Consider the following 25,507-nt stretch of genomic DNA (forward strand, 5'->3'; position numbering starts at 1 on the left):
TCTGTCGTGGACTCGAGTTGGGTGCCACTTTGTCATGGGCCCATGATGAGTATCATTACATGCCATCGGAGGGTTTCCGATTGGGTGGTCATCAAGTGTCGTTGGTTACTGGACCTTGATTTATTTCGTCCCAGTGTGTGAGATGTTAATCTGTCACGTGCAGACCTAAAAATTAGGTTACACGTGAGGGGACATGTTGGAGAGAAGAGATCTCATATCTAATAAGTGACAAATAAAATATAGATTATAAGTGGGTGAATAATAACCATTTATATCGAGACATTTTGTGATTAAAACCCAACACCTGTGAGGTGACTAAGTTGAGACAATATCGGTACAGTTGGTCTATGTGCAACGCTTCTCATTGTTTAACAGTGACTTGATATAGCAAGCGAGGTTGTAGTTTTTGGGGTCGATTGTTTTACACTAATGACCGGTAGATTTCCACTACCGGTTTTTGCAAAGCAAAGACCATGATGATTAAGCTGAGGTTTACAAGAACACTCGTCTTCTACTTGTTTTGCGTTTGAGCAAACGTGCCTAGCTTTCCCAAGTCTCAGGCTAGAATAGAGGTTTGTCAAGGAAATGCAAAAGAGCGGCCTGCAGGCCAACATTTTTTTTTGGATAATTGCAGGCCAACATAATCAAGGCCCAGAATGGATTTTGTGTTTCAATGCTTTAATTTTGGGTCAATTTATTCGTATTTCTTTCCAAGAACCCATCATCTGTTTGTTATTGGATGCACAAGGTTTTAAAAACCGTTAAGCGCTAGTTCTTACTTTTCAACCCGTCTTGCCCTTAGGGAACTAGTTATGACTGTTGAGCAAGTAAATGTTGGGTCATGTTCAAAATTATCAATCTCATTGCTAAATGCTAACTACTTGTAGACTTGAATAGTTGTAGTTCAGTTTGAATGCTTATGACATGAAAAAAAAAAACAACAAACATCAGTTGGAATGCTCATGCTCAATTGGATCGATTATTTATACTGAAATTTTCATGTTTGTGAATTATGAGATTTTGGTTCGGGTCTCATACATGTAACATGATATCATTCAACACTGTACACGCAAATGGTGCAGTTTCATGATATAAAAAGCACAAACATCTACAAAACAAACAAAGTGAACTACAGTATGAGAATGCAAATGCTCCCACTGTAGAAAACTAATATTTTGTTAATATCCGCTTATCTATAGATGTTCAATCATACAAATCTGATTAAAACACAAATCTGAAAAAGCTTTATGCATATCTCTGCTTTCTAATTCTTCAAATGACTATTATTCTATCATGACCTTATTCGTAACATGAAGAAAAAAATTCACCATCAGTATTTTACGTAGTACTCAAACTTATAAAACTATTATATAGTACCAAACTCATTATTTTTTTTCTAACACGAACCCCTTTCAAGTTTCAGCCGAACGTGGAATAGAGAGGTGTAACAAAAAGCCACGCGGAGAGTACCTCTCTTCACTTCCACAGTCCCACGCCCCTCCCTGACGCGTGCCTTGCACCACAAGCCATTCTACTGTTTCTGTAAACCCTAAACAGTACTGTGCACTTCCTCCGCTTTCAATGCATGTGGTCTCGAGAAAACAGATTTTGTATAGAAAAAGAGAGAGCGATTTCCATATAGAAGAAGAAAGAACAAGAGCTAGTAGACTATGCCGGGGCGTCACTTGATGAAAGTCTAGAAGCCCAAAACTGTGTATATAGAGGGTAGTCGCTCTTAGCAGAACTAATAGCCCAATCCTCCTTCCAGAAAAAGAAAGAAGAAAGAAACACAATCCTAAAAGATATGATCTTCCACAAAGAGGACCTTGATCTTCTGCTGGTTCCAAGTGCCATACTGATTCTATTTGTCTACATTGTAATCACAAGTTGCAGACAGGGAAATGATCCGCACGCCACTAAACGGGAGTGGGTGAAAAGAATCATGAAGGTAAGTATCTCCTCGCCTCTTCTTTTCCGGCAACAGAATCTCTCTTGTACCATTTTAATTTTTTGGACTACGCCTTATATCAATCTCGGCACTTTCTTGTTAGACTTTCCCCTCTGATTGGACAGTATTTGATTTGATATAGATACTAGCTATGATTTGTAGTGGATTGGACTAAATTTTTTACTAAAATTCACTAAGAACTTACCACTGGGATTAATAGTCGGAGACCCACCACAACCATGACGGCAAAGCCCAGGGTCCACCCATCCCAACATGATCGGAGACCCACCACAACCTTCGGCTGAAGTCCGGCGAACTCCGATCCTCATGGGTTGCCTCCCATTTATGGATATGGCAAGACCCATGCAGGCCTTTCTCCCCTTCAAACAGCACGTTTTGGATGATTGATGATTCCGGGGGCTAGGAGGGACTTATGGATATTGTTTGATTTCTTGTGGAGATATGATGTTGATTAATCTCATTTTTTGACAATTGCAGGTTGATACGAAAGAAGGTCTTGCTGTGATCTCATCTAGGATACAAGAGACATATGCTTGCGGTGCAGCCTGCTTGATGATCTTTCCTGTAGCTTGGCTTGCAAACTCTTCCAGTTTTGTGTTTCAGAGAAAACTTGTGTATGGTAACTCGAGCCCAGAACTCATCAGCATCAAGTTTGAATGCCTCATATCATGTTTCCTCCTCGCCATGGCATTCTATGGTTATTCAGCAAAGCAGTTCAAGCAAACGATCCATCTAATAAGCTCAAAGAACAAGCAAGCTGAGGCCAGGGCAGTGCGGGCTTATGTAGCAGCATGTACTTTCTTCTCACTTGGAATGAGATTCCTACAATGTGCTGGCACTCTGCTGCTATGGTTTTTCGGCCCTATCCCAATGTTTGTTTCCTCTATTGTTTTAGTCATATTCCTTCATGTCTCTGAAATGATTACTAGTCCACCGAAGCATATCCATCCTCAGAGTGCAGTTGAAAATCACGGAGAAAATTCAGATTTGGAACGGATGTGTTTTCGAAAGTGGAAAGCCAGTATCCAAACACAATCTCTTGATGAAGATAATGTGATTGGTAGTTGGTCTTCTGGGAAAGTGTACAAGGTTTCGCTAAACGATGGGCAGGCTATTGCAGTAAAGAAGCTGGTGCGAGAGAAAAAGGTGTGTAAGAGTGGTGATGTTGAGAAAGGTTGGGACAGTGACGATGGCTTTGAAGCAGAGGTCGCAACTTTGGAGAAGATAAAACACAAGAACATTATGAAGCTCTTGGATTCTTTTACTACAAGGGACTTCAAGTTCCTGATTTATGAGTACATGCCAAATGGTAGTCTTGGTGATTTGCTGCATAGTAGCAAAGCAGGGTTGCTGGATTGGCCTAGAAGGTGTAAGATTGCTCGTGATGCTGCTGAGGGGCTTTGTTATCTCCATCATGATTGTGATCCTGCTATTGTTCACAGAGATGTGAAATCAAACAACATATTGTTGGATGCTGATTTCGGAGCTCGATTGGCAGATTTCCGGGTAGCTAAGATAGTTGACGCTTTGGATAAAGGGCCTAAATCCATGTCAGTCATTAAAGGTTCACCTGGTCACATTGCTCAAGGTCAGAAACCTACTTACATTTTGTGCATTTGGTCAATTAGATCTAATTCATGTTATATACCTATGTTCTTACAACAACGTTCAGATTTTAAAGCTGAAAGTCTCTACACAATGACTATTGCAAATATATGCCGTTCCTTTCATTTTGTAACAAGTTCCTACTGCATAGTTTGTTGCAGTATCGTTCTGAAACAGTATGCATAACGTTTTTGCAGATAATGCATATGAACGACGGGCTAAGAACTCGAATGTGAAGGGTGATATATACTGCTTTGGTGTTGTCATTCTGGAATTAGTGACCGGGAAACATCCAGGTGACCCGGATTGTGGAAAAAAGGGTTTGGCTAAATGGGTCCGTACCACTTCGAAGCAGAAAGGAGAGGAGCATGTCATCGACCCCAAACTTGATTCTTGTCACTTGGAAGAAATATGCAAGGTCCTTGACATTGGGATTTACTGCACCAAACGTCTCCCATTCAGTCGACCATCCATGACAAAAGTGGTCAAACTAATGCAACAAGTGAGCGAAGAGAAAAATCCCAAGATTGCAAAGAAGAAAGCATAATTGCTACGCGTTCTAGAGATGCATCAGTTTGTGGATGGTGGAACTGTACATTGACAAGTATATAATTGGGGTCGTGGGGATCTAGGGGAGCAGAAATTCTCATGTAACTTTACTTTGGATCATGTTTTGAGGTTAACTTCTCCCTTTTTTTGTTCTATCAAAAGGATGTTTTGAGGTTAACTTCAATCGCAAATACTATGACAAGTTTGGCGTTGGCTATAGGCCTATAGTCTACAGATTTACTTGATGGCTTATAAGCATGCTTTCTCATATTTCATATTAGTTGAGCTCCCTAGTCTCACTCATCCAAATGAAGCTTTTTAGTACGATCCAATCTAAACAAAGCTTGATGGTCGGTAATCGGTATGGCTGTTATAGCAAAAGGAAAATTGATGCGAAATAACATAGCTAGACCTTAGTACTGCTACATATCAAGTCACTCATCTTTCACCGTGCACAACTGACTAGGAAACGTTTGGCTCCGATGCATATTTGTGGACAACAACGGTAGTATCTTGTTTACTGGTCAGGCTAGTATCTTAGGATTACGGCGATTACTGTTGTATTTCGGAACCGGAAGTGTTCTCGGGGTGGGACAACAAGCTTTCCACTTTTGATCATCGGGTAACTAGAGTCCCTAGTCCGACATAAAATGATTAATGACTTGACCACAATCATATACATTCATGACGACTAGTTGTGGCAAACGGGCCGGGCCGGCCTGACCCATTTTAAGCTACCAAAACCGAGCCCGTGTCGTTCTCTGGATTATTCTTTTATTTATCGTGCCGGGTTCGGGCTGACCCATTTATTTAAACATTAAGTCCGGCCCACCACCCAAATCTATGTTGGACCGGGCCCGTGTTGGACTACAAAGCGGACCGGTTCGGCCCATTAACATTATAAGACACAATTATAATAAAAAATATTATATAATTAGAATATTTGTTTTATATAATTATTTAAAATAGTAAAATAAACAAAATACTATAACATTTTTCATAATCTTATTTCTAAAACGTTATGTATGTTAAAACAATGACGTTTTCTTGACTATTTTTATAATATTTGTGAAATATTATAGTTAAAATAATGAAATAATTAAGAGATTTTAATTTAAAATTTTTAATATTCATGTGCAATAGTGATAATTATTTAAATATTTATATAAAATTATATATTTAATGAGCCGATCTATGAATTTATTGTACCCGGGCCGTGCCGGGCTCAAAATGGACTCTGGGCGATGACCCAGCCCGACCCATTATACTAACGAGCTCAGGTCGGATTGTGCTGATATTTAACGGGCCAGACCGGTGCCGGACTCGGACTTTTCAGCCCATTTACCACATCTAATGTCTAATCCAATAATTGACCATCATTTACCAAATGCTGCAACCTTTCAAATTTCCAAATTCGCAGAAGCTTAATCAATAAACTCGTGAAGCAAATACACCAATTTGAAGTCTGATGATCAACTCGATCTATAAAGCACCCAAGTTGATTTAAAATCAGTCAAAAAGTAGTCCAATCGGTGGTCGAAAGAAGCCGAAAAACACTGCAAGTCACCCAAAGAAAAACAGCAACAGTTCGACCTCCTCACCTTCGATTCTCTCTTCTTCGTTGGAGATAGGAAGAACCATGGACGCATGGAGGACGAGGACGAGGAGGCAGTTACGATAGGGCTGGTTCCCCAGCCGGAACGACACGGACGACAGCGGAACGACGCGGCGTCGCGTGGTGCTCGGGTCGGTAAAGAGCTGCATCGACTCGATCTGTTTCGTTTTCTCCCCCCCCCTTTTCCCCTCTTTTCTCCTCTGTATAATATCACCACAACCCTCTTAATAATCCAAGGGTTGATATTAATTGATCAAAATCCTACTGCCAAGATTGCACCGTAACAATAATATAATTTTCGAAGTAAATTCTTATATTTCCAAACTTTATAAAATAATATAAAATAACTTGTGGATCCGAATAATTCACATAAACTTTCCACGTACTTGTTATGACGTGTACCTTAGTACCAAGCTCTTAAATCAAGGATTTTACCTTGTGGAAAATCTTGAAAAATATATCCGAGCATTTTTAATATTTACTAAAATCGTAAAATAATCACGGTACAATATCAATTTAGCTCGTTAATATTTCCAAGGTCACAATATTAAAGGTTTATCTCTATAATTTTGATGTTTCTTTCTTTTTGTATTTCTATCATCGAAAAAGTCTACCTATGGGCATAGTCAACATTGTTTTAAAAATATTAAACCAAGATAGTAATAAGATGTAGCCATGTACCACACAAAAGGAATTATGAGCTATATAAAACTAAGAACAAACTCTTCCAACAAACAATATAGTCAAACTTTGCCCACAAGCTTTCTTTCCACGCATCTTTACTATTAAAAAGAATATAATTTAGAATACTACCAAATTAAGAATTGGCCGAACTACAATTATGTTATTTTACCCTCACAGAAAAACTTGAGAACTATTACGTGAAAATTCGAATACCTCACCAATGTGTATTGCCAAAAGTACTATTTATATCGAACACAATTACATGAAAAAATTACATTTCATGAAAACTCATAAAACAAAGTGCTTGCAGAGATAACGTGCACGTCACGTATTGAATGTCAATATTTAGGAATCACATTACCCTTTCTTCTTATCAACACAAAGTAACTATGTACTGTTATTCTTTTGTGAATCCAATTGTAGGAAGTTAAATTCTTAAGAACATGTTGAACAGTATATGAAGTTCTCTTCACTTAAAACTATTGTTTCTTAAGTTTGAAAGCTATTACATACGTAAACTTACAAACTCGATACACTTTTGTACATTCCATTAATAAAAGCGTCATCAACCCAATTACGTCAACGTTTGGTCCTACCGAACAAAAGTTTCGGTCACTTCATCCAACTATATCATTGCCTCATTGGCTTGACTGAGTATTAAGATTACATAAAACAGTTGGCTTGTAGGAGAAGAACTCTGCCAAGACAATTGTGATATACACCGACAATTGTGATATAATTAATAGTTCCATCAGTTCAAAGAGATGTAACAAAAAGCCACGGCTCACTCAGCTTTCCTCACACTCCCACGCCCCTCCCCAACACTTCCTGCACCACTGGACTCCGATCCTCCAAAAAAGTAAGACTATGATGAGGGCGTCTAGAAGACTAATAATAGTAAAAGCCAACTGTCAGCTATGATGCCAGTCAACACTACAACACTATATATAGAGGGAGTCGTTCTTACCAGAACCAGAAGCCCAATCCTCCTTCCAAAAAACGAAGGAAGAAAGAAACACAATCCTAAAGATATGATCTTCGACAAAGATGACCTTGATCTTTTGCTGGTTCCAGGTGCCATACTGATTCTATTTTTCTACATTGTAATCACAAGTTGCAGACAGGGAAATGATCCTCACGGCACTAAACGGGAGTGGGTGAAAAGAATCATGAAGGTTGGTATCTCCTCTTCTCTTCTTTGTGTCTCTTATACCATTTTAATTTTTTTAATCTCAGCACTTTCTTGTAAGACTTTCCCCTCTGATTGTACAGTATTTGATTTGATGTAGAGACTAGCTTAGATTTTTGGAGTGGATCGGACTAGAATTTTTACTAATCTTTACTAAGAACTTACTACTGGGACGGACTGGAATTAATAGTCGGAGACCCACCACAACCTTCGGCTGAAGTCCGGCGAACTCCGATCCTCATGGATTGCCTCCCATTTATGGATATGGCAAGACCCATGCAAGCATTTCTCCCCTTCAAACAGCACGTTTTGGATGATTGATGATTCCGGGGGCTAGGAGGGACTTATGGATATTGTTTAATTTCTTGTGGAGATATGATGCTGATTAATCTCATTTTTTGACAATTGCAGGTTGATACAAAAGAAGGTCTTGCTGTGATCTCATCTAGGATACAAGAGACATATGCTTGCGGTGCAGCCTGCTTAATGATCTTTCCTGTAGCTTGGCTTGCAAACTCTTCCAGTTTTGTGTTTCAGAGAAAACTTGTGTATGGTAACTCGAGCCCAGAACTCATCAGCTTCAAGTTTGAATGCCTCATATCATGTTTCCTCCTCGCCATGGCATTCTATGGTAATTCAGCAAAGCAGTTCAAGCAAACGATCCATCTAATAAGCTCAAAGAACAAGCAAGCTGAGGCCAGGGCAGTGCGGGCTTATGTAGCAGCATGTACTTTCTTCTCACTTGGAATGAGATTCCTACAATGTGCTGGCACTCTGCTGCTATGGTTTTTCGGCCCTATCCCAATGTTTGTTTCCTCTATTGTTTTAGTCATATTTCTTCATGTCTCTGAAATGATTACTAGTCCACAGAAGCATATCCATCCTCAGAGTGCAGTTGAAAATCACGGAGAAAATTCAGATTTGGAACGGATGTGTTTTCGAAAGTGGAAAGCCAGTATCCAAACACAATCTCTTGATGAAGATAATGTAATTGGTAGTTGGTCTTCTGGGAAAGTGTACAAGGTTTCGCTAAACGATGGGCAGGCTATTGCAGTAAAGAAGCTGGTGCGAGAGAAAAAGGTGTGTAAGAGTGGTGATGTTGAGAAAGGTTGGGACAGTGACGATGGCTTTGAAGCAGAGGTCGCAACTTTGGAGAAGATAAAACACAAGAACATTATGAAGCTCTTGGATTCTTTTACTACAAGGGACTTCAAGTTCCTGATTTATGAGTACATGCCAAATGGTAGTCTTGGTGATTTGCTGCATAGTAGCAAAGCAGGGTTGCTGGATTGGCCTAGAAGGTGTAAGATTGCTCGTGATGCTGCTGAGGGGCTTTGTTATCTCCATCATGATTGTGATCCTGCTATTGTTCACAGAGATGTGAAATCAAACAACATATTGTTGGATGCTGATTTCGGAGCTCGATTGGCAGATTTCCGGGTAGCTAAGATAGTTGACGCATTGGATAAAGGGCCTAAATCCATGTCAGTCATTAAAGGTTCACCTGGTCACATTGCTCAAGGTCAGTGACCTACTTACATTTTGTGCATTTGGTCAATTAGATCTAATTCATGTTATATACTTATGTTCTTACAACAACGTTCAGATTTTAAAGCTGAAAGTCTACACAATGCCGTTCCTTTCATTTTGTAACAAGTACCTACTGCGTAGTTTGTTGCAGTATCGTTCTGAAACATTATGCATAACGTTTTTGCAGATAATGCATATGAACGACGGGCTAAGAACTCGAATGTGAAGGGTGATATATACTGCTTTGGTGTTGTCATTCTGGAATTAGTGACTGGGAAACATCCAGGTGACCCGGATTGTGGAAAAAAGGGTTTGGCTAAATGGGTCCGTACCACTTTGAAGCAGAAAGGAGAGGAGCATGTCATTGACCCCAAACTTGATTCTTGTCACTTGGAAGAAATATGCAGGGTCCTTGACATTGGGATTTACTGCACCAAACGTCTCCCATTCAGTCGACCATCCATGACAAAAGTGGTCAAACTAATCCAACAAGTGAGCGAAGAGAAAAATCCCAAGATTGCAAAGAAGGAAGCATAATTGTTACGCGTTCTAGAGATGCATCAGATCGTGGATGGTGGAACTGTACATTGACAAGTTTATAATTGGGGTCGTGGGGATCTAGGGGAGCAGAAGTTCTCATGTAACTTTACTTTGGATCATGTTTTGAGGTTAACTTCTCCTTTTTTTTGTTCTATCAAAGGGATGTTTTGAGGTTAACTTCAATCGCAAATACTATGACACGTTTGGCGTTGGCTATAGCCCTATAGCCTACAGATTTACTTGATGGCTTATAAGCATGCTTTCTCATATTTCATATTAGTTGAGCTCCCTAGTCTCATTCATTTAAATGAAGCTTTTTAGTACGATCCAATCTAAACAAAGCTTGATGGTCGGTAATCGGTATGGCTGTTATAGCAAAAGGAAAATTGATGCGAAATATCATAGCTAGACCTTAGTACTGCTACATATCAAGTCACTCATCTTTCACCGTGCACAACTGACTAGGAAACGTTTGGCTCCGATGCATATTTGTGGACAACAACGGTAGTATCTTGGTTACTGGTCAGGAGTTTATTTCCAGTTTGTGATTAATATTGTGTAATTCACTGATGTCATCTACCTTATATGCTTTGATAAAATATATGCCGTGTCCTAACTGTCTTCTAAAAAAAAATAGTAGAGGGCCATTTCAGAGTTTGGCCAAGAAGCTCCATGTGCTCTGTCTCTTTATTTAGGTGAAGTTAGATGAGTGTGCAAAAAATTAGCTTTCAGGATATATAAATTTCCCACATCAAGAATATGATGCAAACTTTAAAGCAATATTGGATTTTGGAATGTTTGAGGCCTCTCCTACCAAAGAAGAACAAAACAGAAAAGGTGATTCCAAGCTCGTTAGGTAAACATGATCAAGATCAAGTAGTAGAAGACCACGCAAAGGTCGGCCAAGAAGCTCATGTGCACACTCTTATTTCGGTGAAGTTCGATGAGAGTGATATAAAATTAGTTCCAGCATATAGCTTTCCCAAGTCAGAAATATAATGCAAACTCTGAAGCAATTTCTACATGTCTAGTGTCTTAGCCCTCTCCTCCCAAGAAAAACACACGAAAAATGGCGACACCAAGCTCTATAGATGCATATGTTCGAGATCAAGTAGTAGAAAATGGTGGCCGAGAAGCTCATGTTTGTGCTCAACCCAAACTTGATGCCGGGGCTCTTTTTGTTCTTAAATCCAAAGGTTATATGGGTTGCTTTGTGTCTAGCTAAAGACTAGTTTGGATCCTAATTAATTAAGGACCTCATTATCGATCCTCAAGCTAGAGTATCTACAGTATATTGTCTCGTTTCATTCTCCCCCCTTATGTAAGGCGGTAATCTCACTTAATTAGAGTTAACATACACATGATGCAGGATCATGGTTACACTGTGCATATCACTTGACAACCTCAATCGTTGGTCCAGATCTTCTAAGTCTGCCATATTCTTTAGCCTTCCTCGGATGGACCGCTGGGATTTTCTGTATGGTTATTGGAGCATTAGTGACTTTCTATTCCTACAACTTAATCGCTCTGGTTCTTGAACACAAGGCTCAATTCGGGCATCGGCGCTTTCGATTCAGAGACCTTGCTCACGACGTTCTAGGTATTTGCTTATATGACACCAGTACTGTTTTAAGTACGGTACTCGAGTAAAACTGTTGTTGTCTAATTGCTACCAAGCTAGGATTGCTCATCTTCAAAGAATTAAACACTGCAGGGCCTAGATGGTGTCGGTATTTCGTCGGACCACTTCAATTCCTGGTATGCTATGGCGCTGTTGTTGGCTCTATTCTTTTGGGAGGACAATGCATGAAGGCAATGGATTATTTTACATTCCTCTATTTTGTGTTACATTCCTCTATTACATAAGCTCTTTATCATGGTTGGTTATGGTTTAATTGGTTAATTTTGATTTTCTTTCTAATTTTTTTCTTCTATTGCAGGCAATATACTTGCTATTAAACCCAAATGGCAATATGAAGCTTTATGAATTTGTGATCATATTTGGATGCTTGATGTTGTTGTTGGCTCAAATCCCATCTTTTCATTCACTCAGGCACATCAACCTTGTCTCCATGCTTCTCTGCCTAACCTATAGCGTTTGTGTCACTGCTGCCTGCATATACATTGGTAAGCCAGCAAAATATTCATCTATTTGATGTGAGTTCAGTCGTACGTGTAGCACTGCCTGACATGCATGGAAAATCCTAATTAAGCGCATTTTCTCCAGGAAAGTCTAACACAGGGTCCCAAAAGGACTATTCCTTGAAGGGAACCACTGTAAATCGTGTTTTTGGGATCTTCAATGCCAATTCCATCATTGCTACAACATATGGCAATGGCATCATTCCAGAAATTCAGGTTATTCTCACCCTTGCTTGGAGTGGGAGATAAAGAGGTTCCTGAAGAATCACTGAAATTGCTTCTCTAGATAGTATCTCATTCTATTGTTATTTACTATTTAGAAGAATCATCACGGCAAAGTACCCTAGCCAAGATCATACTATCTATAATTCTATATATGCAAACTAACTGAAGTAAAACTTCTGGTTATAGGCAACGCTAGCAGCACCAGTAAAGGGAAAGATGTTCAAGGGACTATCTGTTTGTTATGTCTTTGTGACGATGACTTTCTTCAGTGTTGCCATCTCTGGTTATTGGGCGTTCGGAAACAAAGCTGAAGGCCTCATCCTTAGTAACTTCTTGGATGATGGAAAGCCTTTGATTCCAATGTGGCTCATTTTTATGACCAACATTTTCACCATATTCCAACTTTCAGCTGTAGGTGTGGTAAGAAAATGATCATCGCATAAAACTTCTTCAGTGTTGCTATATATCTCTGGTCTAAAAGTTCTTTTAACTTTCAGGTATATCTACAACCCACAAATGAAGTGCTAGAGACCACATTTTCAGACCCAACAAGCAACGAGTTGTCTGCTCGGAATGTGATTCCGAGGTTAATTTCCCGGTCAATATCTGTCATGGTAGCTACAGCTATAGCAGCAATGCTTCCATTTTTTGGGGATATTAACTCAGTAATTGGTGCATTTGGTTTTATCCCTCTTGACTTCGTTTTGCCTGTTGTGCTCTTCAACTTGACCTTCAAACCATCGAAACGAAGCCTCATTTACTGGTTGAACGTCACTATTGCTGTAGTATTTTCAATCTTGGGAATCATAGGTGCAGTTGCAGCTATAAGACAAATAAGCATCGACGCCGAAACTTACAAATTATTTGCTAATGTATGATCCACACAAGTTACATGGTATTTCTCGTCATCGATTCTCTTTTTTTTTTTGGGTGAATTCTCTTGTCTACTCATCCGTGTAGATGTAACGTATTCCCTTAATTTGAACATTTCTTATTCTACTTTCTTAACACCAATGACAAAAAGATTTCATCTTCTTAAATTAGCATAAGTTGTATAAATAGAGTTTTCGTAAGACGCTATCACTTACGTATTTAAATTTAAGCATAAGATCAGAATGTAACAATGTTGCTGACCATTTAATAAACGAGGTATTTAGAGTTAAGTCAACTGTTAATTTATTTGGAGTCTGCGCTGGTATTGACTCCAAAATTGTCGGCTTAGATTTTCATTAAAATCAAATTGGGTTATGGTTGGTTAATCCATAATTAATTGTTGTAATTTATTCGGCCAAAAGGAAGTTCCTTTTGAATTAAAAAAAAATGTATCTCATTACTCATGAAGACGATTAAATCATCAAATCTTTCTGCTTGTGCTGCTAATTCTAACTTCAGAATTGTGCCGATCGACTTCCGACATATCACATTTGCCAAACGAGACAAGTTTCCGGATAAGTGGATCAACCAAATGGATACATCTGACATGCAAACTGAAAAAAGATTACCCAAATGGATTGGTGAAAGCAATGCAATCTAAAGAACTACTGTACCTCAGCATGACAAAGAAAAGAATTTAAAAACCGAATGTCAATTTCATGCATACGATTCTTTTCAAAAGAGGAAGAGACCAACTATGAACCACCATAACTAATCTAGACCAAGACTTTACCATGTTCTTACCAATCCAACCCAATTCCCAAACGATTAGCTGCTCACTTTTTCTTACTTTCTGATTCAATTATTTCTGGTCATTTCACCATCTTTCAAATCAAATCAAGCCATATATAAACCCATTTCCACACTCCACCTCCATCACCGGCCAACCAACCTCTTCTTCTATTCGACTACTTCTTCCCTTCTCTGCCACTCTAGTTGACCACAAGCAACCACCAAAGAAACATGAATCACAGTGACCATGTTCATATCGCCTATTACTTTGTCATCTTCCTCCTCACCACGTCTCTTATTGTTCTTGGTCTTGTTCTTCTTCTGATCTTTCTCTGCAAGAAGAAACAAACCACCAATGAGCAGTCCGAAGAAACTGTAATTCCAGCTAAGATTTGTGCCCGAGCATACCCTTTAACCGATATTGATGCCGCTACAGATGGCTTCAACCGCAGAAGAATCGTCGGCGAGGGCCGTTTGGGAACTGTGTATGCTGCGATATTCGAAAAAGGGGAGATAGCGGCCGTGAAGAGAATCCATCCGAGGCTTGTGTTGGGAAATATTGGTTTCGGGTTTTCAAGAACACTAAGCTATATCTCATTGGCTCAACACCCCAATGTAGTTCCCATTGTCGGGTACTCAGAAGCACCAGGTGAGAGAATCATTGTCATGGAGTTTGTAGGTATGGTTTGTTTGGATTTTTACTTGCATCAAAACCCAGATGGGGGTTCTCTGTTGGATTGGAACCACAGGCTGAAAATTGCAGCAGGGGCAGCAGCAGGGCTTCAGTACTTGCATGAAGGAGTTGCTCCAAATATTGTTCATGGATGTGTGAAGGCTTCAAATATCTTGATTGATGTGAAATTCTGTGCTAGGGTTTGTGATTATGGTATATCATTTTTGGCACCAAAAGAGAAGAGGGGTTTAGTTGGTTATGTGGATGATGAGTACTGGAGGGGAGGTGGTGTGTGCAAAGAGAGCGATATGTTTGGTTTTGGGGTGATTCTGTTGGAACTTTTGAGTGGGAAACGATGTGATGAAGGGTTCCTTGTGAAATGGGCATTGCCATTGATTAAGGAGAAGAGGTTCAGTGAGTTTTTGGATCCAAGACTTGTTATTCCTCGTAACATTATGCCTCTTATTCGATTGGCCAAAGTTGCTTCGACTTGTGTTAGTAATTCCAGAAAGAGCAGACCTTCAATTAGTCAAGTTGCAACTATCATCAACAATTTGGAGATCGATTCAACTTGCTTCAACTAGTAGCTGCATTATTTGCCGGTTGTTCTGCATCAAAGTCAGTGTGTCATCATGACCTTGAATCAGGAAAAGGTTGCAATCCTTAATCTATAATTAGAATTAGGTAGCTAGCTACTAGGAACTGGATTTTTGGGGGTTTTTCTTTTGACTTGTATGTTATCTTCACGAAGAGTATTAATGCACATAATGTGATTGATACGAAATAGTTTCACACTTGGGTGAAATCTACAGCTGCTTGGTTTGTTTTGGATGGGAGAAGTGTATGAAAAATGAAAGATGCGACGGTGACTTTGTCTTTTGGTGCCCAAAGACGACCCAGATTATTTGGTCTTCTTGATTCTGTCAAATGTGTTTTTTTTTATCCCCCTTTTATTCTTCAATTTGAATGCATATTCACATACACATATAAATGGAATATCAATTGGTTACGTATTATCTAATCATATTTAGTGTGGATTCACATTTCATATTCATTGTATGGTTGTTGGGTGCTATTCCTCCTGTTGTGACCTGTAACACTGAAAATCTAATTTACTTTCTTTGATTTATAGGACAGACTTTTTGTTCTTATAATTGATGATTGTTGTCTTTTGGCACCATGTGAAGGTAGGTGAAGAAACAAACAAAGATGGCCGGGTATCCAGGTCCCTACCTTCCATTTCCATTATAGCTCATGACACTCTGAATCATCACAACTCTCTCTCTCTCTCTCTCTCTCTCTCTCTCTCTCTCTCTCTCTCTCTCTCTTCCACTGCTCTGTTCTGGTCTCCCGTTGCTCCATTCAAGGAGAGGATAGAGAGTTAAAGGTACCTCACTAAGCTCAGAGAAGCTCACAACATAGAAGGTGATAGCTGCAGCTGCTACAATACTAAGAACGGGAAGACCAAGTTGCTGCAACCCATCCATGTTTCTCTACTTCACTCTCAGGCTACCTGCTTCTAAGGATTATGTATCCCGTGGTCTTTGAGACTCGGGGAGTTCACAAGGAGGGGAGAGTGTATATGTCACAAGTTACATCCCCAACTTGTTTGATGATATGCCTGAGAAAGAAAGAAGACAATGATGAAATGTGGTTTTAGAGCTACGAAATAGACTATTTCTAGCTGTGAGTAATTCTTGGCTGACGCCCCACAACGCTAAGTAACTTTGTCTTTTTTTATTCGTAAAAGTGATGTATTTGAGGATTTCCACCGACCTTGCTATGTCGACGATGAGCGCAGGTACAGTCGCGTGTCCATGGGCTTTCTTGTGTCTAATAGAGGAGGCTCCTCGTCCTCAATATGTTCCCAAAGCAAAAACTTTTGCCTATGTTCTCTCCAACACAATTGAGTCTTCGATCTCTCTAAGCCAATTGCCTGCTCCGGTCAAACGCGGAGACATGACTTATGTCAAGATCAATGAAGCTCTCTACCAGGAGCAACTGAAAAGCTTCACAACCAATTTGATTGATAGGTTGTTATTGCGTAAGGGTTCTGTCCCAATGAAAACATCTGTTATCAAGGGTTTACTTGCCGATTTATAGAAGCCATCAACGCCATGGCGTTTAGTTCCACTCGGGAAATGCTACTTTGATATTCACTTCGGCACTGAGGATGATTTACGCAGAGTTTGGGGGGGGGGGGTACATGCACTCTTCCCGATGGTCTCTTTCGATTGTCGCAATGGAAACCTGACTTTGTCTCTGAGGATGTCCTTCCACAAACACATGCCCAACTTTAGGTCAGGATGTATGGTTTGAGCCAAGATTACTGACATCCTCGACATCTCATAGAGATTGCTCATGGAGTGGGCACACCCTTGCAGTTGGACAAGACTACCAAGGAGCGTAAATTCGGTTACTATGCTCGTATGCTAGTAGATGTTGATCTTGCAAACGAACTGCCATTTTCGCTCATGGTCGAGCGTGAGACACATTGTTTTCCTATTGAGATTGTTAATGAGAATATGTGCACTCATTGTGGTATGGTTGGGCATATGGCCGATCGTTGTAGACAATTACAAGGTGATCCAAAGCCTCGTCATTCTGAGAAGCCGATTTCGAAACCGAAGGTCCGACAAGAATACAGAGTAAAATAGAAGGTTTAAAATGATCAAAGTATAGAGACTCAACCATCAGTTAGTCCAACTAAAATTAATGGTACGGTTCCTTCACGTACAGAAACATGTACAATGATAGCACAAGTTGATCAAGGGATGAATTTTGAGTCAAGAGACACTGATGAAGGAATAACTACTGAAGACAATGGGGGAGACATTGATGAAAGGAGAACTATTAAAGATGATAGAGCTTTGGTTCCAAGGCCATGTACTCTTACCTCTGGTGAAAATAAGTTTGTCATTCTAGCTCAGGAGGCTATTGTGGGGGCTGCTAATGAATTAATTGAGCAATTGGCAGACCAAGTGTTCTAGGGGCCAAATGCTCATACCCTTGATGTAGAGAACTCAGTGGTGGTTACTAATGAGGCTTTAGATGATGTTGAGGGCTCATTCCACACCCCCTCAACGAGGACAGAAGACAATGCAACTGTGGTTCGTGAGCCGGAGGAATGTGTGACTGTTGTTCTTTCTAGATCCCAGCAAAAGAAGCAAAAAAAGAAAATGCGTGAGAATTTACTACAAGAACAAGCTTTGGACCATTACCCTGCTCGTAGCAGGGTTCCCACCTCACGCCTCAACCTATGAAGATCATTTTTTGGAATACTCTGGGTCTGGGCAACGCCCCCACTCGTCGAATCTTGAGTAGGATGGTTAGCAAATACAAACATGCTGTTATTGGTATTTCTGAACCTTTTATTAATTTAAGTTCACTTAAAGCTTCCTTTTGACATTCTTTAAAGATGTTTCCAGCAGCTGTGAATGACAGGGGGGCCAACCTCCAAATATCTGGCTCTTATGTGGTCAAGCAATTCACCCTACTGTGTTACTAGCTACAGACCAGCAGCTTACAATTTCTTGCACTTTGGAGAATGTTAATTGTATTTTGACTTGGGTTTATGCAAGAACTACGGTAACAGAGCGTCGCCGACTTTGGAATGATATGTTTCATGTTAAAATGCCTTTTTTCAGGGACCTTGGATAATGTTGGGTGACTTTAATTGTGTTCTGAGTGCTCATGAAAAACGAGGTGAAATTCTTCCCAATGTCGTTTCATGTTTAGAATTTCAGGACATTTCAACTAATTGTGAGTTGGTTCATCTTCCTACTAAAGGATTGCCTTATACCTGGACGAATAGAATGGGTGTTGGTGCAAGTGTTGAAATGAGGCTTGACCGGTGTATTAGCAATTTCTCTTGGATGGATGTTTGACGCAATTTGGAGTGCACTACTCTTCCTCGTTTTTCCTCAGAACATTGTCCTCTTTTAGTGTCATTTTCAAAGCTTATACCTAACTAAATATCACTATTTCGGTTCCATCGCATGTGGCTAAATCATCCAAGTTTTCTTTCTTTGGTGAAGGAGGTTTGGCAGGGTTCTCATTTCTATGGTAATCCAATGTTTTTTTTTTGACTTCTAAGTTGCGGACTCTTAAACAGCAGATTCGGGTTTGGAATAAAATTGAGTTTGGGGGTGTAAACATAATGGTGCAGAAGTCATTTGATGATTTGCATATAATTCAGCAGGAAATTACTAGTTTGGGTCGTTCTGATGACTTGCTTTCCAGGGAGAGTGTTGCCAATGCTCAAGTTCATGAGGCTCTTATGCTTCAAGAGAAATTTTTATGTGATAAATCAAGAATAAAATGGCTTACTGAAGGTGACCGAAACTCTTCTTTCTTTCATGCAATGGTTAAATTCCGACATCTTAAACCGTCATTATCAACTATGAGAGATGGAAACAATATTATTGATGACCCAAAAGAGATTAGTGATCATGTGGTAAATTATTTCAATGGCCTCTTCACAACATATTCTTTTGGAAGAGACACTGGTCTAGTTTCTCAGGTAATTCCTAATCTCATGACTACTGAGAATAATGTTATGTTAACAGCCATTCCCACATCTGAGGAATATTTCAGACTATGTGTTTCATGGATCATAATAGTTCTCCTAGTCCATATGGTTTTGGTGGAATTTTTTTTATGAAGTGTTGGTCAGTTGTTGGTATAGAAGTAGTCCAAGTTGTTCAGAGTTTTTTCAATACTGGATACATTCTCCCCCACTTCAATTCCAATTTAATGATCTTGATTCCTAAAGTCCCTATAATAGACACCGTAACGCAGTTGCGTCCTATTGCTATGGTGAATTTTATTTTCAAGCTTATCACAAAGATTTTAGCTGACCGTTTGGAAAGTATTGCTACTCGGATTATTTCACTCAACCAAAGTGCTTTTCTTAGAGGCTACACTATTGCAGACCCTATTATATTAACTTCAGAATGCATTAACCTCCTGGATCGTAATAGTAAGGGCGGTAACATTGCCATTAAGTTTGATGTGCAAAAGGCATTTGACATGCTTGATTGGGGTTTCTTACTTCGGGTTTTGAAGACTTTTGGTTTTTTAGATTCTTTTTGTGACTGGATTAAATCAATTTTGGGGTCTGCACACTTATCAATTTTAGTTAGTGGTGAGATGGAAGGGTTTTTTCCTTGTTCTCGTGGTGTTCGTCAAGGAAATCATTTGTCACATATTCTCTTTTGTCTTGCGGAAGAGGTTTTAAGTAGAGGTCTCACTAAGCTGGCTGATGATGAACTTATTGATATATTGTGGTATTACTTCACCTTCGCATGTTCTATTTGCATATGATATTATGGTTTTTATGCGGGGTACCAAGAGATCTTTGAATAATCTAATGAAGTTTATGGAGGAATATGACTTGAATTTAGGGCAAAGAGTCAATAAATCTAAATCGCTTGTGTTCGTTGAAAAATATGCTCACCGTAGACGCTTTGTTATCCGGAAAATTTTGGGTGTCAAGCAGTGGTCTCTTCCATTCACATACCTTGGGGTTCCGATTTTTCAGGGACGCCCCAAGAGGGTGTATTTTCAAGCCATTGCAGATAGAGAGTGATGCAAGTTGTCCTCTGGAAATGTTCTCTATTGTCGCAAGCGGGTAGGCTACAACTTATTCAGTCAGTGATTTAAGGCATTTTTGTTTATAGTTTTCAGATTTATGAGTGGTCGACGGTTTACTTCATGACCTTCAATCTTGGATCAGGAATTTGTTTTGGACTGGAGACCCTTTGAAAATAGGCATGCCTCTTGTTGCTTGGCGTCACTATTGTAAACCCAAAGAGGAATGAGGCTTGGGGTTACGTGATCTATTTGAGGTTAATCGTGCTCTTCTAATGAAGAGATGTTGGGAGATGCTTTCCTTTTCCTCTCCAGCCTCTATTTTGCTTAGAGCTCATTTTTTGAAAGATGATTTCCAACCTATAAAGTCTTACAAAAGATCTTCAGTTTGGTTGGGTCTCAAAAAAGTTTGGCCAATGTTTTTGAATTCTTTGCATTGAAGTGTTGGTGATGGTAAGAGAATATTTTTTTTGGCAAGATAATTGGTTGGGTGAGCCTCTTGCTACTAGTGTTGGAGTAAGTGGCTCTATTCCACTTCATGCTAAGGTGAATGATGTTATTGTTGATTCTCATTAGGTTCTCCCAGCATATTTTATTTCTTCATTCCCTCAAGCAGCAGAAAAAATTGAGCGTATTGCTCTGCCTGATGTAGACACATCTAACTCTCTTTTATGGCCGCACTTCTCCTCAAGAATTCTAATAGCAAAAGAAGTTTTTGTTTTCTTCTCAAATCATGGTGATCATAAAGATTGGGGTAAAGTGATATGGAGTAAAGTAATTCAACCCCACAAAACTGTTGTTGTTTGGAAGGCTCTTCATGGGCGTTTACTAACTGATGATGTTTTACAACGGCGAGGTTTTTCACTTCCATCCTATGAAGCACGGACACGCGGACAAGGGTTCGTATTGCGTGTCTGACACGGACACGCTCGGACACGCGAACTCAATTTGGACACGGCCCGGGTACGCGAGTGTCCGAATTGGACACGCGGACACGTACTAACTCATAATAAAAATGAAAGTGCTTATGGTGAGAATCGAACCTTAGTCAACAAAGGCACCCAAAAACTCCTCAACAGATTTAGTTTTTATTATATTTATGCACACTTTAAAATATATAAGGAGAGAAACTCATGATAAAAATAAGAATGCTTGTGGTGGGATTCGAACATTGGTCATCCAAATGATCCAACAAATCCTCAACCATTCCAACAGATTCAGTTTTTGTTATATTTATGCACACTTTAATATATATACATCTAAATACTTTCAAATTTTTAAATTAATTTTTTAATAAATATATATATACATTAAAATAATTTTGATTGACGTGTCCACCATGTGTCCGTGTCCAAAAAAATTTCTATATGCCGTGTCTACGTATTGAATCGTGTTCAATACAGACACTCGTGTCTGTGTCCGTGTCCGTGCTACATAGCTTCCATCTCATTGCTCCTTTTGTGGAAGTCATGCAGAATCGGGCACACATCTTCTTTTGCATTGTTATGAAATTGTGGCTTTATGAGAATGAGTTTGTCTTCTATTTTCTCATACATTCTCGCCTTGGGGTACCCTTGATGAAGTGTTTAATGGTGTTGGTGTTTCAGCGTTCCCAAAACCTAAACGTCAACTTTGGTTTCTAGTCTCCTGTAATCTAATTTGGTTTATTTGGATCACTAGGAATCTGTGCGTTTCGAATGTAAGATTTTTAATATGTTGGAAGCCCAACGTCATCTTTTGGAATTGTTCAGAGAGTCTGCTTTGCATTCTTTTCATCATTACAAGAAACATCACGAAATGTCTATTTTCTCTATTCTTGGTATCTCACAACTGTCTGCCAATGCTACCAGCTTTATCCCGTCCTTTGATTAAAAGTTTCTTGGCTGAGAGTTTGCTATTTGCTAGGATTTTTATATCTATGGTTTTGCATGTGTGGGTTACTCATGCCGGATTAAGTTTTTGTTATCCTCTTTGTTAGAATTTATCAGACATAGAAAGTCAGGTTCTCCCCCTCTTTTGTTAAATAAATAAATAAATTTAAAAAAAGGGTCTTAATTGTTGATGAATTTTATTTACCATATCCCATCTATTTACACAAGATTTAAATTTTATTTACCAGCAATGAAGGTGTGGGATGGTGATTAACGTCACACTCTTCGAAACTTTTGTTTCTATTTGCAAGTGTATGGAATTCATAATGCAAATATAATGACTTTGATTTACATTTGACATATATCCTGTAGTCAAAAGAGCGAAAATGTATTGTTTCCAGATTAAATCTAATGAAATTAGCTCATCAACTAGACCATTCATCTTCACTTTTCGACAAAGAGGAGAGTTCATATTCTCTATATTTAAGATTGAAAGTAAGGATATTTACTACACAATAAAAATGCCTAATGAGTATAATATAGCATAATCTACCTTGTATAGGATTACAGTTGAACTTTATTCACCAAAACATAGGATTACTTGCAAATGACTAATGAGTAAGTTCAGATTTCATATATATTGATTAACCTATAAGGAATATATAAACTTGGGATCAACTTATCTTCAGCAAATCAAGGCAAAAGGGAATAAAAAGAGACGAGGGAAATTCTGATTTTTCTGTCACTCACTCACTCTGACTTGTCTCTAGCTAGTACGATTTGATTAATAAGCCCCAGGATGTAGTTACACATTGCCCTGATCTCTAGTTCTCTAATCTCTACCATATGCCAGTAGCTACATTGTTGCATAATTTTCGATAGTTCAATGAACAATGGGCCAGGTTCTTCCTTCTTATGACTCATTTAGATATATAGCGGATGCCTGCTGGCTCTGCCATAATTCTTGCTTCGATTCCTTCTGGAGCTAGCATTATCAGTTATTCAGTTCTTTTGGGCATCTTTTATCGGGAAAGTTTTGTTTTTTCTTTAGGAGAAGATCTGGGCGATTGATAGTTGGTCAACCATGTATATATGAAATTGTTTCTCAAAAAAAAAAAATGTAAATGAAATTCTTCCAGGCCCCAAGATGATTAGGTTTGCCAAAGACAAGGTTTAGGCATAACTAACCTAAGCCCAAGGCTAGCCCTGCAAGACACCTTCGTTGTACTTGATAGATTCGAAAGAAAGGAAACCCATTAACAATTTAACAAGAGAAAGAAGAGGCAAATGGCTGCTAATTATTCTAACATATGGCGTTTTTCTTTTGTTTTCATCGGCCAATAATGAACCTTTCGGTAAACATCACAGTTCAGTCATGCAATGCAAGTAATTGATACACATTTAACTCACAAATCGATTTGAAATATCTCAACATCCATCTCTCTTTTTCATGCTCATTACAGAATTGATTAGTATATTGATTCATTCATCTCCAAAGCAAAATAATCATATCGTCTTTATTTTGGACAACCTAGTTAAATAGCGCGCAAACAACGTACACCACATTCTGTTAGACATTGTATTTTTCTTTTTTGGACATTCATTTGGAGTGATATGTTCTTCACGTAATAACATGCTTTCCACAAAGTCGACTTGCATGATACCAGATGCATGCTGCCTTCATTTTATTTTTTTGCTTCGAACTTAAGTACAATATGTCCACTACTATGTCGTAACAGAAAAGGCTCACGGTTAATTGTTTTGGCTGACTAGCATGCATATTGTTATATCTATACTAGTTTTGACCATTCTCAGAATATTAAACATACATGCTCGGGTGGAACCAGAATTTGACGTTAGGGGGGGTCTAATAATATATTCGGTAATGACGATATTATTAAAACATTATTTTACAAGGAAATATGATCTCAACAATTTAAAATAATGATGAAAAATATAACTAATTGTAATTAGAGAGATTTTTTTATTGCATAAGGTTTCTTCATAGCTTGTAATGTTGACTTAAATGTAGGTCCGCCACTGTGCTCGTGGTTATTTTGGATGACCAGCATTCTAATACTTATGCTAGTTTTTTACGATTCTTCGTTTAGTATATATAAAAAAGGACTTCTAGTCGTAGGATGTATTTAGGACTAGTGTTTTCAACGGCAACGCCTCGGCGTCGCTGGTGTGCGTTTTGGTGCAGGGCAGGAGTGAAACACCTTGCCGGACAAAACCCAAACCCGTTGTTGGAAAGGCAACCACTGTAATAACCCTAAATTTTAAACAATGTTAGTTTGATTTGGAATTCTATAAAATTTCGAATTTTATTAGAATGAACGTATTTGGTTGCGACGTTAGTAAACGAGAAACGAAAACGTTCTCGGAACGTTTAAATTGAAAAACGTTACATTTCCGTAACGTTTATATCGACTTTTATTCCGTCGATCGGTTGCGAAAACTTCCTTCACGAAAGTTGTAGAGCTCGTCGATACGAGTGCGTGGACATGTGACACGTTCGAATCGGACGTCGGATGTAAAAGTTATTAACGTCGGAAGTTAGTTTCCGATTTGGAAACGAGTATAAATAGAATGTTTTGTGATTAGGGTTTCCACTTTTGGAAACCCTCAGTTTCTCTCCGCCTCCCTCTCACTTTCTCTCTCTTCTCTCTCGTTCTTTCCCCCTCTCACCCGAGCTCTCCCCCTCCCTCGGCTTCGACCTTCGATCTCCCTCATCCGAGGGAGGTGTTCCTCACCGCCGGCTCCATGGCACTCATCAGCTCGACGCGACGTCCCACCGATCATGGCACAAGCTCCAGCGTCGCCGCGAAGATCATCGAACCACACCGAGCCCAGCAACAACAGGTTCCAGTTCTCCGCCGTTCGAGCAGCCCTCCGCCGACGCAAGCACACGATCCACACCTCTCTCTTCCCTCCGGCGCCGTAGATGAGCTACCACTATGCAACTCGAGCCGAGGCAAGTCCCCCTTGAAGGATCGAGCTCCACCGACGATCCATCCATCTCCGACGAGTTCCAAGAGCCCCACTATACGATCTAGGTAAGTAAGGAAGTGATTGTTGTTGGTGTGTGATTGTGGATTGAAATTTGTTGGATTTGGGTTGATTTTGTGGAATCGGAGGATTGATGAACACCGCCGCCTTAGGCGACGCGTGTGGAGGCGTGGGGTGGCGTAGGGGCTGCCTAGGAGCGGAGGAAGGAAGAGGGGAGAAAAGAGGAGAGTTTGGAGGCGGCGGTGGCGTGATACGCGCCGTGGTTAGCCTCGGCGCGTGGGCCCCACGCGCGGCCGCCGGAGGTGGCGCGTGTGCCACACGCGCCGCCACGTGCGGTGGTGGGAACAGTTTGACAGAAGGGTATTTTGGTAATTTACTGTGTACGGTAAATGTAATTAAATTTTACTTTCGGTAAATGTAAATATAAATTACTTTCAGTAAATGTAAAAAGTAATTTTGTAAAAGGGTAATTTAGTAAATTTTATTTACTGAATTTGTATTTACATTTAAATCGTACGTATACGTACAGAAATACGTATTAATATTTATACGTACAGAAATACGTATTTAATATTTATACGTACAGAAATACGTATTTAATATTTATACGTACAGAAATACATATATAGTATTTATACGTACAGAA

General features: G+C 39.4%; 3 protein-coding genes across 9 annotated transcripts; all 3 read left to right on the forward strand.

Annotated features, from left to right (window-relative positions):
* Positions 1-1,788: 1,788 nt before the first annotated feature.
* Positions 1,789-9,934, forward strand: LOC126789228 (receptor-like protein kinase HSL1). 7 transcript variants are annotated; one of them, XR_007671494.1, is made up of 4 exons: positions 1,789-1,948; positions 2,447-3,557; positions 3,772-4,296; positions 9,854-9,931. XR_007671494.1 is itself a non-coding variant. In XM_050515329.1 (4 exons), the coding sequence occupies exons 1-4, from the start codon at positions 1,805-1,807 to the stop codon at positions 9,676-9,678; spliced, it is 1,605 nt and encodes a 534-aa protein (XP_050371286.1). In that variant the 5' UTR covers positions 1,789-1,804; the 3' UTR covers positions 9,679-9,934. The 7 variants fall into 7 exon arrangements, 4 of the variants coding, with proteins under 4 accessions (XP_050371286.1, XP_050371288.1, XP_050371287.1 ...); XR_007671493.1 differs by having other exon boundaries at positions 3,772-4,252; positions 9,810-9,931; XR_007671495.1 differs by lacking the exon at positions 9,854-9,931 and adding an exon at positions 4,297-4,423 and having other exon boundaries at positions 3,772-4,252.
* Positions 9,935-10,750: 816 nt separating this feature from the next.
* LOC126789232 (GABA transporter 1-like) lies at positions 10,751-12,926 on the forward strand. Its single transcript, XM_050515336.1, has 7 exons — positions 10,751-10,877; positions 11,051-11,281; positions 11,396-11,493; positions 11,622-11,808; positions 11,909-12,039; positions 12,235-12,468; positions 12,546-12,926. The coding sequence occupies exons 1-7, from the start codon at positions 10,751-10,753 to the stop codon at positions 12,924-12,926; spliced, it is 1,389 nt and encodes a 462-aa protein (XP_050371293.1).
* Positions 12,927-13,872: 946 nt separating this feature from the next.
* Positions 13,873-15,410, forward strand: LOC126789237 (serine/threonine-protein kinase-like protein ACR4). The gene has a single exon (XM_050515340.1). It carries the CDS (start codon positions 13,945-13,947, stop codon positions 14,968-14,970), a length of 1,026 nt encoding a protein of 341 aa, XP_050371297.1. The 5' UTR covers positions 13,873-13,944; the 3' UTR covers positions 14,971-15,410.
* Positions 15,411-25,507: the final 10,097 nt, after the last annotated feature.

This window comes from Argentina anserina, chromosome 3 (assembly GCF_933775445.1).
Source record: "Argentina anserina chromosome 3, drPotAnse1.1, whole genome shotgun sequence".
Lineage (NCBI taxonomy): Eukaryota > Viridiplantae > Streptophyta > Magnoliopsida > Rosales > Rosaceae > Argentina > Argentina anserina.

Coding starts and splice junctions, on each gene's coding strand:
- LOC126789228 (XM_050515329.1), top strand. CDS start 1,805: ATGATCTTCCACAAAGAGGACCTTGATCTTCTGCTGGTTCCAAGTGCC. Junction 1,949..2,446: donor GGGTGAAAAGAATCATGAAG/GTAAGTATCTCC, acceptor TGACAATTGCAG/GTTGATACGAAAGAAGGTCT. Junction 3,558..3,771: donor ACCTGGTCACATTGCTCAAG/GTCAGAAACCTA, acceptor ACGTTTTTGCAG/ATAATGCATATGAACGACGG.
- LOC126789232 (XM_050515336.1), top strand. CDS start 10,751: ATGGCGACACCAAGCTCTATAGATGCATATGTTCGAGATCAAGTAGTA. Junction 11,494..11,621: donor TGGGAGGACAATGCATGAAG/GCAATGGATTAT, acceptor CTTCTATTGCAG/GCAATATACTTGCTATTAAA. Junction 12,469..12,545: donor AACTTTCAGCTGTAGGTGTG/GTAAGAAAATGA, acceptor TTTAACTTTCAG/GTATATCTACAACCCACAAA.
- LOC126789237 (XM_050515340.1), top strand. CDS start 13,945: ATGAATCACAGTGACCATGTTCATATCGCCTATTACTTTGTCATCTTC.